Raw genomic sequence first — 21715 nt, 5'->3', positions numbered from 1 at the left:
TTTTCATGTTTTTTGGCTGCTTGTATGTCTTCCTTTGAGAAGTGCCTGCTAATGTCCTTTGTCCACTTTTTAATGGAGATATATAATATTTTCTCTGAACTCCTGGACTCAAGGGATGTCATCTCTTCAGAATTTTTTTTCTATGAACCTTCAAGAGTCAGATTCTATTGGGACTAGATGACATAAGAATAATTCAATAGAATTTGTTGAACAGATATTATCTCCTTATTCCTTTAAAGTGACTGTTTTTCATGTAATGTCACTATATTTTGATGGGGGCTAAAGTGGGACATGGAGAGAGCTGATTGAATAAAGAGATGTTCTTACCCAGCTTATCCATCAGTTCTCCTCGGATGTGTATATATGAATGTATTTGAAGTCTTTAGGGACCATAAGAATACTGTCTCAAGGTTATCTGTGTGTCTCAGGAACAGGGACAAAGTTCCAAGCCTCAGACATTAAAAGGCTACTGATGCACACTATGAAGGCTACTTGTCTCTTATAGTAAATCTCATACAAGTGCAGACTTAATAATTCTCCACAAACTTCACCATTCCTCCCTTTTATTCCTAAAATGCACGGATAGGCCTTGTCCTTCTAGAACATTTCCAGGGACACACCCATTTAGTAGAAAGAGGGTACATTGGAAAGGTATAATCCCTGTGTAATGATATTTTTGGTACCTTATGCTGTAACCTGTTTTAATCTAATAAGAGACTATGTGGCAGTAGTGGGAATCTGCTGGGGGAGGGAAGGGGCCACAGCTCATCAATAAGCGTACCTGTATAATGAATATTTGTATATCTAACCCTGCATTATACCCCACATCCTTAAAAATAAAAAATTTTTTAAAAAGAGACTATGTTGATATGATAATATTGAATATACATTATTCAAGTGATTATTATTTTTTAAAAAGTATTTACAGAGAGAAAAACAGAATCAGGACAAGAGTTAGAAACTTCAAGTCAGGAGACTTGACTACAGTTCACTAGAAAATCCTGACTTCCTACTGCTTATGTGAGAACATTGGGATGGGACAGTGGCATTTTAAGCATTTTTACGCCATAGAAACTTTCGAGGCAACATTCCCTTGCTTTTGTATATACCCTACAAAAATGGAGTTGCTCTCACAGAAGCAGAAGGAACAGATTTAGGACAGTCTTCTTCTCAAGTTCTTTTCCTGTGCAAGATGACCCTGAGGTACCTAAATTGAGCCACTATTCTCCTGGGCCTTTCTGACTCTGAGGTTCTGCTGTGAGTGCTTCCAACTCAGTTTCTAAAGAATCTGCACTCCAAACTCCTACTCCTCTCACGAATGTTTTCCCCCCATCATCTTGTAGCTTCATAACCTCCATAGTACTTTTGCCCTTAGTTTCATTCCACTATTGAAGTAGAATGAATTACCTTTTCATACATCGTGTATAAAAGAGGCCCTAGGCAGACCTGGGTTCAAACCCTTCCTCTACCAGTCTGTTATATGGGGTGGATCTTGGCCACAGTCAACCCATCTATAAATGGGAATGATGATCGCTGGCTCATAGACTTGATGTGAGGGAAAGCATCCTGGCACAAAGTAGATGCCTTTTGATTATATGTGGCTTCTTTTCTCCCTGGAGCACTGAGATCAGCCATGCAGTTCACCCAGCGCCTTGCATCTTGTCTTACAGAGATGTCTGGCACAGCGGCGGACATCTCGCTGGTGCACTGGAGACAGCAGTGGCTGGAGAATGGCACCTTGTACTTCCACGTCTCCATGAGCAGCTCTGGGCAGCTGGCCCGGGCCACTGCCCCCACGCTCCAGGAGCCCTCAGAGATTGTCGAGGAGCAGATGCACATCCTCCACATTTCTGTGATGGTGAGTGGGAAGTGGCGAGGGTTGGGTGGGGAAATGTGAGGTGGAGAGAGGGAGGGAGGTGGGGGAGTGTCCGCAGATGGAGGGAAAGCGCCAAGTGCAAGAGGTTAGAATGAAAACCAGAAAATCAGATGGATTCTGTGGTGTCACTTGGACTGATGCATACCCATCTATCATCTGTCAGCTGTGACAAACTAATTGTGCTCCAGAGAAGAAAATAAAGGGTCTCCAACTCCTTGGCCTTTTGGCTGACATCTCTGGGAATAGCTGTTTAACATCTGTCACGTGCTTGGCCTGCTTTGCTGACGGCTGAGGTTCAGTGCTTCAAAATACAACTGGCCGTTCCAAGAGTGACTGAACAAACAAAATTGGAAGAAAACTGGAATGTGCTGCCCTTTCCCAAGTGCCCTTGATGTTTCAAATGCTTTAGCCTTCACAATTCCATGGTGGCCCCTGGAGCCAGGCTGGACATAGCCAGTGTAGTAGCCCACAGAAGATGCTTCATTTTCCTTACCTTATAGTTGTGACTATTGTGGCAGAGGGGCAAAGAAACTTACCTAGGATTATATAATTGGTAAGAGATGGAGCTGCTCTTGGACATTTGAACACAAATCTGTGTTAATATCTGGCTATCAAACCCGAACTATGTCCTGTATACCCTTGTTTTCTCTCAGTTCAAGAATTTCTCAAATATCTATCAAGAACAGTACTGGGCATATTTGCAGAGATTGTTTCATTGTGTTCTGACCAAGAATGAGTGAGGTCTGGCATGTTACCTCTACATTATAGGTGAAGTTATGAGCACAGAGAAGGAATGTAGATGTCCAGCTCTGTTAGCACTATCATCTAGAACTCTTTAAGTCTACTGCCTTTGCTGAGAAGGTTACTAGGGGTGAAATCACTTGAGTGATAGTCTATAAAGTATGTGGGCTCACATGAATGATTTCTTTAAACAGCTGTAATTAATGACTTGTATAGTAGACAGAAAAAAAAATCAAGAACAGATCCAAGGTGTAGAAAGTGCTGCGTCTAATGGGCTTAGGGAAAGATTTGATAATAGCAACACTTGACATCTCCCTGGTGCTCTACACTCCTCAATACACCATTCTTACATTCACATCACCTTTTCTTCTTTAGCACAGCTCTGCCAGATGCCAGAGCTTAAAAAAATGGTATCTCCAATGTATATGAGGAAGATATGGCCAGAAAGGTAAAGTGATTGGCATAAGACCACTCAACAAAGCAGGGCTATCCCTGACCCCTCATTTCTTCCTTCCATTAAGCACTCATCAGTATTTGTTGAGACTTCACAGTGGAATACACCTAGCAGACCTTTGGTTTTTGTCCATTTTCCTTGTTCCTCTTCAACTAGCACTTGTGTATCAGACATTCTGATTAGGTCTGAGTGATATATTAGAAGTTTTCTCTCTTTGGAAACATACACACACACACATACACACCCCAACCAGGCAGCATTGTTAATTTTGGAACTTACGCATGCTTATCACATGGAGGAACAAATCAAGGCCTTTGTGTTATTCATGGAATGGGTGTGATAGACTTTTTCTATATGTATATTTAGTAAATGATGCAGCCACACACCAAGCAAGTGGATGCCTGCATGCTAATTTTGGGGTACAAATTTGTAAGCATCATCTCAGGGCGCTTGTTGAATTCCTTCTGGGGACTGCTCGTCTTCCTTTAGTATTTGCAAGTGAAACTCAGTTTAGACAAGTATTTATTTAGCAAGATATTCTATGTTTCAGTGCAGTACTTACTTATATACCTCCTTCCTATAACCCAGTAGCCTAGATAGTATTATCTGAATTATAGATGAGGCTTCAATGTGCCTTTTCAGCCTCCAGGCCCAGTGTTAGTTTCACTAAATCAGACTTTCTCCCCAGGACTGTAGGCGTTCCTCCCCTTTCCCTTTTGCTCAGTGAGTTCAACTTGGAAAGAAAAACTCACTAAGACCTAGACGTTGCTAAAATTCCCCGTGGTTTGAAATTTGTCTGGTAGAGTAGAGAATGTGGAAATTGGCAAACTCCAGACCCTTCCTGCCCACAGACCAAAGTGGCCCAAGGCTACCACCTTGTGGTCCACTAGTTCTTTTCCCCATTCAAAACTCTGTAAGCTGGATCTTCACTGTCCCTGCTCTATTCTCAGGGTACCGTCATGCCCAGAAGACTCTGAACTCCAAGGTATCCATTGATGAAAGTCCAGCTTCTCAGAGGTGAGACATACTACCCAGAACACTGCCCAGCCTCCAGAGGAGGGGAGACAAGGTTATAAGCATAGACTCACAGGCCCTGGGTGTTAAGTCTTCCTCTGACACTTAACTCTCTGAATGATCTTGGGCAAAGTATTTAACTCCCCTTGCCTTGTTTTTGTCATCTATAAAATGAGGGTTTTGCTAATACTTATCATGTAGCTACACCAAGACTTTGGATAAAAGGAGCATGGCACATAAGAGCACTTACTTTTATTATTAGGGACACTTTTGTTGAAAAGTTCAAGATGTGCTGATTAATATACGCTTCCATTCCATAGTTGGAAAAACTGAGGTCCAAGAGAGGATAAGACTTACCTGGGATCCTTCAGTCTGTCAGCAGGACTGGAGGCCAGGCTTCTCTGTGGCTCAAAGTCTGTCCCTGTTTTCTGGTCACAAACAATTCAGCAAGAACAAAAAGAGTGTTTGCATTCAAGATGACTAGAATCTGTCTCTCAGTTTCACAGATGAGAAATCTGTGATTCACTTAACTGACTTGCCTAAGGCTACATGGCTAACAAAAGGGCAGTTCTGGACCAGGCTTTTCCCAAGACTCTGTACTTGTGTTTAGATATTCATGATACTGTGGCTCTGACTCTGCTGTTTTTATCTTTGTGAGAAGACCCCAATCTTCCAGGCAAATCTCAAAGAAATCTGGAAGCTAAGGTCCATGCTCTCCATCCTCTTCTCTCAGCATAAATATCCTGCCCACCCATGCAGGGAAAGCACCTCTCGCTCAGTCACTGGAACCTGCTACAATCCATGACTACTGGTGTGGAACCAGCATGCTCTGTAGGCTTGTTAAGGCCTGAATTGAACATCCACCTCGTCCCAAAGGTTGGATCATCTGAATATTAATATCCCAAAGGGTGATGCAGTGAGGAGGTACTCAGTGTACCCAGTCCAGAAAAAGAAGATGGATGGTCATTTTGTCTTGTCCTCTGCCCCAGCTTCAGCTACTCTGAGCCGTTGCATGTCGTCCTCAGCTATGCAGGTGGCACAATGCAGAAAATAAAGCAGAATTGGCCCTAGACTCAGTCTCTCTAGCTTCCTGCTTCCTGGAATTTTACCTTTATGTCTCTGAGCTTCAGTTTCCTTATCTGTGAAAAAGAACTGATCATACCAGTCTCACAGAGTTATTGGTAAGAGTGGGGGAAATATATAAATAGCACCTAATATCCAGGTTGGGACAAAGTGAGTACACAGTAAAGGTGACTATTAATATTATTGTTACAACAGCATTTAAAGGATTTCAATCTAGAAGCACATTGGGTTTAGCCTTATTTTTGCTGCTGTTTTGCTAATGTTTATTTTGAGTAGTTACTATATGTTTGACATTGTTCTAAATTTTGATTTACATACATTATCACATTTCATCCTCATGCCAAATCTTAAGGGAGATACTATCCCTTTGATGAGGAACCTGAAATGTTAATAAAATAAATAACTATCTATGTAACCTTGATCACCCAAAAGTTAAATGGTAAAACCAGTATTTCAATCTATATAGCTGACTTCAAAAATTCTGCCTTAATCTGTATAGTAGACTGCCATTTCTCTTTATGCTTTAGTTGCTGACTTAAATTATAAGACTTCATTAGTTCTTACAAAGACTCCCCCTTATTTAAAATCCATGGGTAATTCATGGAGGTTTATGACCAGGAAGTCAACTTCAAGGTTGAACAGTGTCTCTTCTACTAGTTTTACATCCTTGGCCAAGTCACCTTTTTTATTTGTAAAACTGGGATAACATTGTCTAATCCCTAGAGACATTTTTCTAAGTACTTAATGAGATCACACTCACAAGTGCCTTGCGCAATGAAAATAACGACCACCATCACTGAGGACTTTCTGTATGCCAGGCACAGTCAAAGTACAGCATCTGCATTATGCCATAGTTCCAATACCTCTTTAAGATAAGTACTGTTATTGTATCTCATTTACAGATGAGGATCACAGGAGTTAGTGAGGATTTTCATCTTGCCCATCCACATCTCCAATAAGTGTTAAAGTTAAGATTCCAATCTGAGTCTACCCAGATTAAGAGTCTATGTTCTTGGGCATGATTCTGTATTGTTCACAGTGCCTGACATTCAATATATGCTCAAAAAGTAGTAGCTGTTATTAAAATGTTAACTGTAGTGAAGGGTCATCATGCCTGTTATTTATGGAGTATTCATTCCAGGTGGTCAAAACACTTGATAGAACTTCAAAAATTGTCAGTTAGAGAGACAGGATCTGCTCATGCTATCAGTTTATAGATAGGAGAAAGAAAGTCAAAAGAAGCTGAGTGATTTGGCTATGGGTGTGGAGAGTCAGGAAAACTGTGGCTTGAATCCTGCTGGTGTACTTAGCACAGGCCATCATGGGCCCCTCTACCAGCTCAGTTTGTGATCTCTGTATGTGAACTTGAAGAGCAGAAAAAGAGATTCTTTCAGTCTTTTTCTTTAGAAAGTGGGAAGAGTTAGTGGGCTCAGTGGCTCACACCTGTAATCCCAGCACTTTGGGAGGCTAAGGCAAGAAGATTGCATGAGTTCAGGGGTAAAAGACCTGCTTGGGCAAGCTGGTGAGACCTTGACTCTACAATAAATAAAAAAATAAGCCAGGAATGGTAGCACATGCCTATAGTTCTAGCTACTTGGAAGGCTGAGGTAGAAGGATTGCCTGACCCCACCAGATCAAGGCTGCAGTGGCTGTGAGTGTGCCACTGTACTCCAGTCTGGACGACAAGAGTGAAACTCTTGACTTAAAAAAGAGAGAGAGAGAGAAAAAGAAAGTGGGAAGAGTTTACTTGAGGGTAAATGCAACAAGTCCTAGCAAATGTGACCAGAACTTCTTGTTTCTTTTTTGCATTTATTTGTTTTTGCTTTTTCTTGCCATTGTCATTGTTACGTTGATATTTCAAGATTTATTTTACTTTCACATTGATCTAAGTTACTTTCAACAAAAATAGTTCTCATTTGTGGTTCAGAGGGTTGATCATACAATTCTCCTCTCCTCTCCCCCTTTTTAACAATGAGAAATATAATTTCATTTTAATATGGTATGTCTTGTCTTAAAGATTTCCACAAGAGTCACTGGGTAGAAACAGTTTGAGATCAATATGTTTCATCCTGACTCTTTTGTTTTTTCCTTTGGTCTTTTCAGTGACAAAATGTTTTGAGAAAAGAGTTGAAAAGAAATATTTGGTTTGATGTAAAAGAAGAAAAGACTTTTGAGAATACTTTTCTTTCAAAAGGAGCATCTCAGAGAAAATGCTGTAGATTTGTACTGGTAGACCGCAGTGAGGGAAGATCCCAAGGGACCAACATTTTTTTTCCATAGTTGGACAAACCCTTCAAACTATTTGAGCTATCCATTTAATGGGTCAGATTGAGTCAGGGAGTAGGGAGTGCCATGTTTCTGGGGATGCAAGCAAAGACTGGAAGCCCTATTTGTTGGGATTTTAAAGGGAATTATTAGTTAAATTAGATGAATATTTTAGTTCCTTCAAATGTAGGTAATCTATGAATGATTACTATGTAGAAATAAATACCTTGAGAATCATAAAATGCCACATAAATCCAAGAAATTATAGTTACGATTCTCAATCAATAGCTTTGTTTAAACAAACTGCATAATATTGGGAAAATACTTTGTAAAGTTTTCTGTGAAAGGTGGCTTAAGATCATTTCCCCAACCAATGCATTTTTTAATTCACAGCATATTATTCCTTTATTCATTGATTTAACCACTCAATCTTGTAATACTTTACCTGCCTATGAAATCTAACAATGAAAATCCTATCTGCTAAAAAAAAGCTTTCAAAAATATCAACCACAAACTCAGAATAAGCTAACAGTGGGATATGACTGCTAAAAATGGTACCATATTTTAAGTAGTATTAATACTAGTTTTCTGAACATGTAATACTGAGGTTCTAGGTGAAAACTGAACTATTATATTTATTTCTGGGGTTACATATTAAGAGAAACAGTAACTGACTAGAAAAGTCATAATCAAAATAATCAAGAAACGAAACTCTTAAAATAATAATGCTAACAAGCATTGTTATAGTGCTTAGTGTTACAGTACTTTACACATACTTAACCTATTCAATTCTTACAGTAACCTTAATTCAACAGATATGATTATTATTCCTGTTTTACTGTTGATAAAACATAGGCACAAGGAATGTAACTAACTCAGGAGAACTGGGGACTTCATGTGTCCTGAGGGTCACATTCTGGCTCCATAACTGACTTAGTAGCGGTGTAACTTGACGTGTATTTTCTCTCATGGAAGTACCTATCCAAGGGGACAGAGGATGTTGTAAGAATCACCTACGATGACATGTATAAAGCCCATGCACTAGAGCCTGACACATAGTCTTGGCTTTGTCAGTGTCATTACTCTGCTGTTTATAAGTGTGTTAGCTTCCTAGGGCTGCAGTGGCAAAGTCCTACAAACTGCATGACTTAACAACAGACATGTATTGCCTCACAGTTCTGGAGGCTAGAGGTTTGAAATCAAAGCGTCAGCAACATCATGCTCTCTCTGAAGGCTCTAGGAAAGGATCTGCCCTAGGCATCCCTCTCGCTTCTGGTAGTGCTTTGGCTTGTAGCAGCATAATTTCATGGGACTTCTGCTTGTGTGGGTGTCTGTCTCTGTGCCCCAATTTTCCCTTTTTTATAAGAATGCTAGTCATATTGGATTGGGGCCCAATCTAATGGCTCCATCATAACTGGACTACCTCCATAAGCATCCTATCTTCAAATCAGGTCATATTCTAAGGTATTAGGGATTAGGAAGCTAACATACCTTTTTGGAGGACACAATTCAACTAATAACAATAAATGCATCATGGCACTATTTATAAGTGATATTATTGAGCCTTACTCAGGACAACTCAGGTTGGAGACATGGTAGACCATGGGTAACAAAAGCCTTCAGAGAGAGGCAAAGTAGTAGGAAAAACAAATCATAACTAAGAGGGATTATTTTTAATGGGAAAGTGGCAAAAATCTGGTGATGAAAAAACCATGTGTTACACATACCCACAAATAGCTATGACTTAGACTCATGTGTTCCAACCATGCCACTGATGTACTCCATGATCTTATGCAAATCACATTTCCTTCTCAGCCTCAGTGTCCTCATCTGTAAATTAAGATCACCAAGCTTATATCAGTTGTCAAGGCATGAAGAAATTTGATAATACAACTCTCCTAAGTATTTTTTTTATCTAAGTGGGCCATGCCCCATAAATTCCATTCTTTTTTTCATATAATTTTCATATAATTTTTTCATATAATTTTCATATAATTTTTAAATATAATTTTAAATACAAAAAAAGCTAAATCATATGAACCTTGTAGCTTGACCCTGACAGCAAATATTCATTAAAAGTCTGCAGGGTCTCTAACTAGGCTTCTGGAAAAAGTAAGAGAAAAAGACATAGCTTCTATGTATAGGAAATGTAGCTTCTTCCCCACAATATTTAGGGACACATAATAGAAAAGTAGAACAACATGGAATTTGGTGTCAGGAGACCTGATTTCAAGCTTAGGCTACTACATACAAGCTGTAAAGATTTGGGCAAGTCATTTTACCTCTCTTCACTTCTCATTTGGTCATTTTCAAAAATGGAAGTAAAATTAAAGTTATAACATCAAACTGAAATAATGCATATGAAAGCATTTGGCAGAATTTTTGAAAAAGTAATAGTGCTATAAAATATGGTTGGGATATTGGAGCTGAAAACATATTAAACCTAGAAGAATCCAGAGCGTGTAGATTTGTAAACTCTTTTTTTTCTACAAGCAAATCACCCTGAGCCCCAGTGACTGGCCAGACGATGCTTTATTTTTCATGCATGTTACACACTGGCAGCTGTAGTCACTGTGGCTCAGCTCTGCTTGTCTTCTCCTTCTGGAACTCTGGCTGAAGAGGAACCCCAGTTTGAGACATTTGGTTTTCATGGCAAAGGGAATGAGCAAGAGAGTTGGCAGAAATCTCAGATGCCTCTTGAAGCTGATGTTCAGATGTAGGTTTTCTCACATTCTGTCCGCCAAAGCACATCATGTGGCCAAGCCCAGGACAGGGGTATGCAGTCTTTTACAGGCGATGAAAATGCAACAATTATAACCAGCAATGGAATATATGCCCTACCCTCATTTTACAGATGAGAAAAATGAGAATGGAGAAAATGTTCACCATCTTCCTTGCCTATCAGTCTGGGCCAATGATCATGACTAGATGGAAAAGGTTGACAAAGGTATCCTAGTGATGGCAAGAGGTAGGTGTCCTGAAGGCAGTTCTTTTGAACCTCCTGGCCAAAGCTGAATGCAGAATAAGAGTGTGCGTAGCAAAATAAAACAACAGCAACACCAAATAATAATAATAATAATAAAGATAAAAGGAGGCAAAGAGAAACACAAACAGGAAAAATAAAATAGACCTCGTCCTATATTTATTGGTAAACTATCTTATACTAGGCGTATAGAAACTGCCAGAGACACAGATAAATAAAGGGAAACTGAGAGAAAGGGGAGTCAAGGACAGGGAGAGAGACATAAGAAAAATAAAGGGAAGCCGGGCTCAGTGGCTCAGCTTGTAATCCCGCGCCTTTGGGAAGCTGAGGTGAGTGGATTGCCTGAGCCCGCGGGTTCGAGACCCGCTTGGGCAGGCGAGACATCATCTCTACAATAAATCAAAAAATTAGCCAGGCGTGGTAGCGCGCCTGTAACTCCGGCTACTCGGAAGGCTGAGGCGGAAGGATTGCCGGAGTCCAGCAGGTCGAGACTGCGGTGGCTGGGAGCGGCCACTGCACTCCAGTCTGGGCGACAGAGTGAGACTCCAACTCAAAAAAAAAAAAAGAAAAAGAAAGGGAAATTGTTAGGAACAGACAGAAACAGATTTAGTCATAGAAACAAAGAGGGGAAGAAGAAAATAAAAAACATGGAGTTAGCAACACAGAGAGTGGTAATAGGAAAAGGGTGAAACAGAGCAGAGAAGGACAGGTAGAAATACATTCCAAGAAGGAGTAGGGGGTGAGGGGAATGGACAGATTGAAGAGCCATATATGGAATGAGCTGAGGCTGAGGAGGAAGTCGGGCACAGATGACAGGTGGATTGGTGGCTGGGACACGCCACAGAGTGGATCTGTGGAATGGGCTGCAGCAGCAGGATCTGGAGAAGGGAAGGGAAAGGGGAGATCCAGAGATCTCAGAGAAGTAAAGTGGGGAGGGCCACACCCAAGTTGGGAGGAACGTCAGGGGTTGTGTCCCCTTAGTGGCCATTCCCAACCTCGGCTACAGCTTTGTCCTATATGTTCCTTCCCTTCAGGAACCTGGGCTTTGTATGGTATTCATACAACACAAGATGAATGGAGTGTGTGCACACTTGGAGTGAGATATCCACACTTGTTACTGCCTTTCTCACAGACCCCCAATCAACCTACAGTGGAAATGGAAGGCGAGCTCCAATTTGGACACATTGGAACTTCCACCTACCCCTTTGGCTAATCCCCCTTGCTCCCCTCTTCCCTATCTTCAGAAAGCAGCTGGGTTTGGTAGAAATAATGTGGGTTTAGATACAGGCAGATGTGAACTCAAATAATGACTCTTTCCCATATTCCCATATTGCTGTTTGTGCTTAGATACATGACTGAACCTCTCTGAATCTCACTTTCTCCTGAATTGTAAATGCAGTTAGTAATATGTATTCATGGGGCTGCAGGGAGAAATAAATGATAAAAGGCACATTAATTGTCTTGGCATGGTGCTCAGAGAAGGTCCCTTTCTTTTCCTTTGGCTTTTAAAAATATTCTTCCTGATTTGTTGTCACACTTGTCCTCCACAAATATCCTTTGAGCTAAGTTGGAAGGAGTTATTAAGAATATTGACTTTAAAGTACTGATATAAATAATTGACTAAATAAATAAATGGGGTAGAAAAGATTGCTGTTTCTTACAGTAGAAGTTCAATTAATAAATGTAGAGGGAAAGAGGGAAACAGAAAATCACCATTAGGCAGTCACCACAGTAATAATTACTACTGACAAGACCCACTGATGTATACTAAAATTAATGGGTGAAATTTTGAGAAGAAATAGGATATTTGCAGTCTCAAAGTATTATCCCCCTAGATATTTATCAATTATAAAAAAGAAAATAGTGATTTTACAGTAAAGAAATCTGGCAGATACCACTTGTATTAGCTTCCTAGGGCCATAACAAATTACCACAAACTGAGGAGCTTAAGACAAAAGAAATGTATTTTATCGCAGTTCTGGAGGCCGGAAGTCTGAAACTACAGTATCAGCAGGGCTGTGCTCCCTTCAGGGGTTCTAAGGGAGAATCCTTTCTTGCCTTGTCCTGCTTATGGTAATTCTTAGTGTTCCTTGGTCTATGACTACATAACTCTAATCTCTGTCTCCATCTTCACATCATCTTCTCCCTTGTGACTTCTCTTCTATGTGTCTCTTATAAGGACACATGCCACTGAATTTAGGACTCACTTTGATAACTCAGATTGTTCCCCTCTACTCATTTTTTAAAAAATTTTTTAGAGATGGAGTCTCACTCTGTCACCCAGGCTGGCAAAGTGCAGAGGTACAGTCAAATCTCACTGCAGCCTGCCACTCCTGGGTTCAAGCAATCATTCCACCTCAGCCTCCTGAGTAGCTAGAACTATGAGCCCACATCACTAAACCAGCTAATTTTTTTTTTTGTAGAGGTAAGATCTTGCCATGTTGCTCATGCTGGTCTTGAACTCCTGACCTCAAGTGATTCTCCTGCCTCAGCCTCCCAAAGTACTGGGATTACAGGGGCAATCCACTGCTTCTGGCCAAGATTTTTAATGTAATTCTTAATTACATCTGCAAAGAACCTATTTTTTTCCCAAATAAGGTTACATTTACACATTCCAGGGAGTAGGACATGGATATATCATTCTGAGATCCACTGTTCAACGGACTACACCACCTTAATCATGGTTAACATCACCACTAATAAGGCATATCACCATCATGAATACCCTGATATAGTGCACTGAAGACACAGTGCTGTTTCTATGATTGCCAAAAATGTTCAACCATTCTAATCATGAGAAAACATCAGACAACCAAATGAAGGACATTCTGCAAAATTGTTGACTATACCTATTCTAAAGTGTTAAGATTATGAAGAAGGAGGAAGCGGGGGGGAGGAGAAGGAGAAAAGAATCTGGACCAAAACAAGGACATTAGTTTTTTAAAAAAATCTGGTGGAATTTGCGTTGTCTGTGGTTAAATTAATAGTACTGAATCATGGTTAATTTCCTGGTTTTGATTACTTTATTATGATTATGTAAAATATTATCATTGGGAGAAACTGAGTGAGGAGTACACTGAAACTCTTTGTACTAGCTTTGCAACTTACTGTGAGTATATAATTCTTTCCAAATAAAAAGTTAAAAAAAAAAAAAACATTGATTGTGGGATAGAACGGCTGGGATTAGAATCCTGTCCCCACTATGTAACTTACAATCTGACATTTTGGTTAAATTACTTAACTTCTCTGTGCCTCAATTTTTTCTACTGTAAAATGGTGACAATAACTGTTTCCACAATTACAATAAGGTGATATGTAAACTCTATACAAATGTCGTATCAATGATACCATTGATATTGCTGTTCTTATTATTCCTGTTTCAAATGAAACTAAGGACCAGAATGTTAAAACAGCTGTCTTCTTTTCTTTTGAGTTGAGTTCTTACTCTGTTGCCCAGGCTGGAGAGCAGTGGCAGGATCAAGGCTCACCATCTCCTCGACTACCTGAGCTCAAGTGATCCTTCCGTCTCAGCCTTCCAAGTAGCTGGGACTAGAGACACATGCCACCACACTCAGCTATTTTTATTTTTTGTAGAGACAAGGACTCACTATGTTACCTAAGCTGGTCTCAAACTCCTGGGCTCAAGCAGTCCTCCTGCCTTAGCCTCCCAAAGTGTTGGGATTGTAAGCTTGAGCCACCATGCCCAGCCCCAAGACAACTAACTGTTATATAAGATGACACAGTCAGCATCCGAGCCCAGAATTATAGATATGCTTCTAATTCCAAGAGAGAAGTAAACTCTACTCTATAATACTTTCTTTCTTACAGGGGCCAAGGATGAATAAGAACCTTTTAGGAGCTCATCTCCATAATCATCCAATTACCAGATTCTGTGTAGTGCTGAGGCAGGACTAACCCTGGGCTGTGGAAGAAGACAGTGTTTCTTCCTGGCCACAAATATTTAGAAGTGATGAAAGCAGAAATTGCTGACTTAATCTCAAAAAACAGAGGTTTTTAAAAAGTCATCTAGTTCAACTCCTCTATTTTAGATTGAAAATGAATACAAAAACTAAGCCTCTGGGTCTCAAAGAGTGATGACTCTCAATGCCACATGGCAGATCCATGGTAGAGCTGGCCCTCCCATTTGAATCTCATGACAGCAAGCACACTGTATGTGTCCATGTGTGTGTGGTCCCCAACACACCACACACTACCTAACTCTTTTCAGGCTGTAAACTGCATCCAACAGAAGGCCTCTTGCTCTGTGCAGAGGGAGCCGTATGCAGTATATGTTCAGCACAACTATATTTCACTTCATTGTGATAATCATTCTGTCTGCAAATCCACCAATACAGTCAAACAATTACCCAATTCAAACTTCTGCTGCTAATGTTCCCCAGCTCAAGGGCGTCTTTAATAGCAAAATAATACTTGTTTTTTCTTCCTTCCCTCTCTGTTTTTTCCTAATCTCTCCCCAATGAGACATAACATTAATTACAGCAGTTAACAGAAATTCTGTCTCCATTACTGCCTGCCACCTTCTCCATCTTGGCTTCCGCCTCTAAAATTTCTTTCCTGAATGAAGGGGAGAAGGGGTTATGCAGATATGTGACTGGATTTATTTACCTTCTTTCTCTGCACACCTCCTTGCTGTTGAATTTTAAGTCAAATAGAATCAATATTTTCACTGGGGGTGTGCGTGAGTGTGAATGTGTGTGTGTCGCTTGTGTGTGCCTGCTTCATAATCTAGCTGTCATTTTGAGCTAATTGTGTTGTTTCCTCTTGTGTGGAAGGAAATCTTATCTGTTTTGGATTAAAATTCAATGAAGGTCATAGCGGCTGGAAAACTTACCAGACTGCTGCAATTAATGTTCATTTGGCTTTGATAAATTGGAACGTTCCCCTCAATAGGACTGGAGTGGATTTCAGAAGCAATAATTCTTCCATTAATTCAATGATTCCGCCTGTGATGGAGGACCTTGTCCTGCTTTTGTTTGTCATCTGTCACTTGGAGGAGCTGGGCATATGTCAGAGATGATTTATCATGATTGCAGTGCTTGCTTGTATCAAAGCATTTAAAACCACTAATTATTTTTGCCCCCTGTAAATTGCTTGATTAAACAAAATGTGAGGTTGGAATTGAGGTAGAAAAATTTTTTTCTTGCCCGTGGGTTTTTACAGTTGCTGGATTACTACAAGTTCTTTTCAAGGGCTAGGTGAGAATGAATCTATCAAAGGAATAATACTGAATACCTACTATATGATGGGAAATATGCTGGGAACTTGATGTGCATAATTCTTAAAACAATTGTTTGGGGGTAGTTTGCTTATATCACCTAGGAGGAAACTAAAATGTATAGATGATGTACATTTAATCTAGCATAAGCAACATAATATTGGAAACATAATAAAGGTTCTAAAGTCCTTATGTTATCACTATGTGTTCGAATTTTTAAAAATTGCTTAATATTGTTAAGTTCTAATGTGCACTGTTAACATTTCACTAGGTATGGAGCAAGATCTTCCTACATAAGAATTATCTAGGGAGGGCTTAATGGATGATTTGGTAGTCTCATTTTTTATTTTTCTTCTCTATTAATTGCTGTACCAATGCACATTGCCACTAAGAGTACACCCAATTCCCTTTTCACCAAGTTATATACATTAAATATGCACAGCATTTTACATGTCAATATATCTCATTAAAGTGGTTTAAAGAAAACAGTAAATGTACTACCACCAACAACAAAAAGAATTGTCTTGTGTGTTTGTTTAAAAGACAGTTTCCTGGACCCTGCTCAATATGCCTGATCTGAGTTTTGGGGAATCTGAAAAGGTGAATAATTGATAACCTACAGCTCAATGAGACCAGTGGTGAGAGAGTCACAGCTTTGCCCTGCTGATTTGCTGTTGTCGTTGTTTTTGAGACAGGGTCTCACTCTGTCTCCCAGACTAGAGTGCAGTGCCATAATCATGACTCAGTGCAGCTTTGACCTCCTGGGTTAAAGTGATCCTTCTGCCTCAGCTACTATGCCGGGCTAGTTTTTCTGTTTTTTGTAGAAATGAGATTTCACTTTGTTGCCAGGATCATCTTGAACTCCTGGCCTTATGAGATCCTCCAGCCTCAGTCTCCCAAAATGCTGAGATTACAGGCATGGGCCACTGTGCCTTTCTTGACTGACTGATTTTTAAAATTTTTATTTATTTATTATAAAATTTCACACAGCAAAGCATTGATATCTCTATCTTACAGATTGGAATGTTGTGGTACATCAAATGGTCTTGCCCAGACCCCATAGCTAGGGAGAGATAGAGTTGGGATCCAGACCCTGGTGTTTACCTTATTGGCCACAAAACTCTTGTTCTCCCACATCAGCCCTCTCTCATGCCCCTTGCCTTGCTTTTTTGTATCCCCAGCCCTCCCTTCCTTCTCTAAAATTCTGCAGGAGCACCAATAAGAATGGCTGTGGGCTTTCCCTATGGACATCCTCTTCAGTTCCTGTTTTATTACAGTCCTTATGTGTCCTGATGTTCCCCTAATGAAGCGTCCAGAGGCCTGCCCTGTCTCGGCTTCCCTTAATAGGGAGTGATATATGTTGGTGGCTGTGCTAGAAGCTTTGTTTAGGTGGTGTATCAAGTCACCAGAGGCCACCTGGGGGGGAGATGTGGGCAGCTCCCTATTCTCCTGATTGCAGAGGTTCTCACGTAAAGGAGTCTCACTTGCAGGGAGGGTTTGGGCCATCACAATGCTTGCAGCAGGCTGGTATTGGAAAGGAGAGTCCACAGGACCTGGATCTGTCAGCTTTTTGCTAACTGTGGTATCTTGGAGTAGCTACTTGCTCTCTCTAAGCCTTGGTTATCTCAAATGTAAAATAAGGCTAACAATAGTAACTTCTCAGCCGGGCTCAGTGGCTCAGCCTGTAATCCCGCGCCTTGGGAAACTGAGGTGAGTGGATCGCCTGACCCCGTGGTTTGAGACCCGCCTGGGCAACTTGTTGAGACCTCATCTCTACAATAAATCAAAAAATTAGCTGGGTGTGGTAGCGCGTGCCTGTAGTTCTAGCTACTTGGAAGGCTGAGGCGGAAGGATCACCGGAGCCCAACAGGTCGAGGCTGCGGTGGCCGGGAGCGGCCACTGCACTCCAGTCTGGGTGACAGACTGAGACTTCAACTAAAAAAAAACCAAACAATAGTAGCTTCTCGAATAAAATTATTGTGAGGAATAGAAGCATCCATGCTAAGTGCAAACTTGGTGTCTGATAAATAGAAGTTTTTCAATAAATTCTTGCTGTTGTAATCCAAACACTCACGGCCAATGAACATTAATAGAACATGTTCCCATTTAAAATCTCATTAAAATCTCCTGACAATCTATTAAGCAGGTGTTCTTTTTATTTAGAATGGCAGATGTTATGGACTAAACCATGTCCTTCCCAAATTTATGTGTTGAAACCCTAACCCCCAATGTGAATGTATTTGGAGATAGGGCCTTTAAGGATGTAATTAAGATTAAATGAGATCATAAGGGTGAGTCCCTAATCCAATAGTACTGTTGTGTTTATAAGAAGAAGAGACACCAGTGATGCATGCACACAGTGACATCTGCAAGCTAGGAAATGAGGACTCACTAGAAACCAATCCTACTGGTTTCTTCATCTTAGACTTATGGCCCCCAGAACTGTGAAAAAATAAATTTCTGTTTTTTAGGCAGCCCAGGCTGAGATATTCTGTTATGGCCATCTAGGCAGACTAATACAGATTTTGGTACTGTGAAGTGGATGCTTTTGTAAAAAAAAAAAAAAAAATCCTTAAAATGTAAAAATGGCTTCAGAATTGAGTAATGGGTAAAGCCTGCACCAATTTTTAGGTACAAATTGGAAAAAACCTAGATTGTTTTGAAAAGACTTTGATAGAAAAATGGATGCTAAAGATGCTTAAGGTGAGGTTTCTGAAGAGAAAGAAGAATATGATATTGCAAAATAGAGGAAAGGCAGTCTTTGGCATAGAATGGTAAATAACTTTGACTTTTAATGATTTTTCTCAGATAAGGTATGTAAAAATATGCCCATTTTATGGATGAGATTGTCCAAAGTCACACACCCACCCAAGACATGGATTCTGTCTTGAGCCCATATTCTCCCACTAACATATTGATTAAGACCAGTGAGACTGGAAGAAAAAAAACTCAGAGGAGTGGTCCACACTTTATTAAGTACTTTTTTCATCCTGTTACTTATTTGACCCTGAAAGAGTTGATCTAACCTGTCAGAGCTTTACAGTGGTAGAATGAGACCTCAGTGAGACAACTTGAGTGAAGAGCTTGGAATCTCACCTGTAGGAAGTGCTGTAAATGGCAACACCAGTGATGTGAGACCTCTTATCTCCAGTATTCTGTTTTCTTAACTTTAAGTTTAACATAGTAACTCTTATCTTACAAGATTGTGTTGAATGAAATGAGATAACCCAAACATAATGCTCACATGAGTGCCTGGCACGTAACAGATGCTCAGTTCATGGCAGCCATGATTATTATTACCAGTAGCCTCCCAAGGACCCTACAGATTACAGAGATTAGGGAATCTCTCAGTTTAACCCCAAACCAAATTAATGTTTTCTCTGTCCTGCTCCACCCCACACTGCTTTTGGGAAGTCACTGAGTGGAGAAAGGCGGCAGCCATGGGAGATAACGGTTGGGGTCTCAGAGCCACCCCAGGAACCACTTCTTGCTCCTTGGAAGGTGAAGATATGTCTGGCCCAACCAAGTGGCACAAAGTGAAAAATGAGTTTGTAAAGCAGTGACAACATCTTTGTCATCATTTCTTCACCAGGAGGTCAACTGGTTTCATAAACTGTGCTGCTGCCAGAGCAGACTTTGTTTAGGAATTAATTATGAGCAGCAAAGAACTGCTGCCCGTGCAGATTTTGGTCTGTGGAAGTTATAAAAAGCAGATGGATTTTAAGCAAATGCGTTTTTCACCCTTTAACACTATGAGAAAGGGTACGAATTAGCACAGGAGGCACTGCGGAATGGGTAAGGAAAACGGACACCTGAACCTTCTTCGGGTTCCACTTCTGTGTGCTCATGAGTATGGCTCCATCTTTGATGGCTGCTGTTTATGCATCAGTAAAATTTTGTGATTAATAATGCCACAGTCTTCTGAGTCTGTTTATGTGCTGGGAACAGCACTAAATGCTCTATACACTCTTACCTTATTTCTACAACACTCCAGTGAGGAGGTTGTTGTCATAACCCTTTTTGTCAGGGCAAATCTAGTTCAGGGGTACACTCTTCAGGTAGAGAGAATGGAGCTCAGACTTGAATCCAGGGTGGGAGAGTCCCAGGTCTATGCCTGTGCTATAGTAGTGTTTCCTCATCTTCCTGATATTTATTTCAAAGTATCTGTTCAAAGCTGTGTGAGGAACTTTAAAGAGAGGATCTTGCAAAGCAGGGTTTCTCATGTGTGGACCATATATGTGCTCATGAATCAACTCCATGTTGACAGAAGTTAATCATCCTCAAAGAATGTATTTCACCTTAGCAATAATAATAATGCTAGGTAATATTTATGCAGTGCTTTGGCAGATTTGGGACAATATTTATATTTACTATTGCATTCCCCCCAAAAAAACTATTTTTGAAAATTGAGGTGTTAATATTGTAGCTTTTATTATTATTATTATTAGCTCTGTTTTATAGATGGGGAGAATTGAAGTTTAGAAAAATTCATCCTGTCCGAGATCACATAGCCACTCAATGGTTAAGCCAAATGTTTTGATACCAGATATCTGGACATTCCTGAGGATAACTAAAAGGTTAGAGATGCCCTGTGGTGGCAAATAGAGAATAGCTCAATACAGAGAAACTCATGAAATTATAGCATGTTAGAGGCACAAGGATCATTTATGGTTTCTATGACCCTCATTGTCACAGAAAAACATATACTGTGTGTTTTCACCTACATAAGGCATTTAAAATAGTCAAACTCATAGAATCAAAGAATGGGGAGAGGCAAATGAGCAGTTACTAATCAACAGCCATGAAATTTCAGTAAAGAAAGATGCATACGTTCTAGGGGTCTGTTGTACTCCATTGTAGTTATCATCAACAATAGCACATTATACACTTAAAATTTTGTGAAAATCATAATCGCATGTCATGTGTTCCTACCACCATAAAGTATTTTTTTAATATAGAAGACTAATGCTCAGAGATGGAATTCACTCCTTCAAACTCACATAGCAAGATAATATGAAATTGAGGATAAGAGATGGACAAATTTGATTTTAAATCCCAAATATTCTATTACCTCTACTTGTGACTTATGGCAAGTTAATTAATATTTTGAGCCTTGATTTTCTCTTTTGTAAAATAGGAAAAACACTACCAAGTAGGCATAAGGATTCATAAAATTGATGACACAATGCTTGTTGTAGAACATGTGCCCAAAGAGTGAAAGCCATCGGGACAGTAGATAAAAAGGAGAAAACATGAGCCTGGAACCAGAAAGCCCTGGGTTCAACCCTAAGGTCCTCAATTATTAGCTATGCAACCTTGGACAAATCACTCATATCCACTAAACCTCAGTTTCTTTATCTACAAATTAGAATGATGGTTATATTTATACCATTTTGTTTGCTATGAGCATCAAATATAATCTATGATGATTATCCACACAGGGCCTTGTACACAGTGAACCTCAGCTCTCGTGGGTCCCAATATGTTCTGCACTTCCCATTCCATCATTTTCTCTCTCAGCTAGATGTTCTTCAAGCAAACAAACAAAGCCTATGTTTTCTTTCCCGAAGCACCATTGTTGACATTTTTCCTTTGGGCTCTGGAGCTGAGAAGCAGTTCTGGATCGTGGCCATTTCCATAAAATCCTTCCTAACTTTGTGGGGTGATGTGTCCCCTCCAAGCACAGAGATAGAGGAGAAGGTGGCATTAAGTGTAATTAAATATGCACGCCTGCATTTGGGGAAAGTACTGGGGGGATTTGTCTTTAAAGTGTCATTCTTGCAGCAAAGACACCTGTTATGCTAATGATTCTGCCTTAGTCTCTCAACTGGGGGCCTGGATGTTTTCTTAGCATAGCTACTGTGAATACATTACACCCCATGCTGCACTCCATGGTCTAGCATCTTTTGCTTTTTCTCAATGTAAGCAACTTGGATTCTTAATTTGGCCTCCATAATAAAACACATGGCTGAGAGAAGTATTTAACTTAGTCCCCTCATTGGGGAGAATACCTGAGGGGAAAAGACTAGAAGAGAAAAAAACTTTTATTGAGCCATTGTCATG

At 40.2% G+C, this 21715-nt stretch overlaps 1 protein-coding gene across 1 annotated transcript in view; it reads left to right on the top strand.

The window, feature by feature from the left end:
- LOC110596419 (astrotactin-2-like) overlaps positions 1–21715 on the top strand; it is a 330568-nt gene that overhangs the window by 116552 nt on the left and 192301 nt on the right. Inside the window, exon 2 of the mRNA XM_021716831.1 lies at positions 1671–1858. Coding sequence (XP_021572506.1) covers positions 1673–1858 — 186 coding nt within the window. The 5' untranslated portion in view covers positions 1671–1672. The remainder of the gene's footprint in view (positions 1–1670; positions 1859–21715) is intronic.

This window comes from Carlito syrichta, unplaced genomic scaffold (genome assembly GCF_000164805.1).
Source record: "Carlito syrichta isolate Samal-C Ts95f unplaced genomic scaffold, Tarsius_syrichta-2.0.1 Scaffold309004, whole genome shotgun sequence".
Lineage (NCBI taxonomy): Eukaryota > Metazoa > Chordata > Mammalia > Primates > Tarsiidae > Carlito > Carlito syrichta.
The sequence above is the reverse complement of the archived record's forward strand: the minus strand, read 5'-3'. Positions and strand labels throughout refer to the sequence as shown.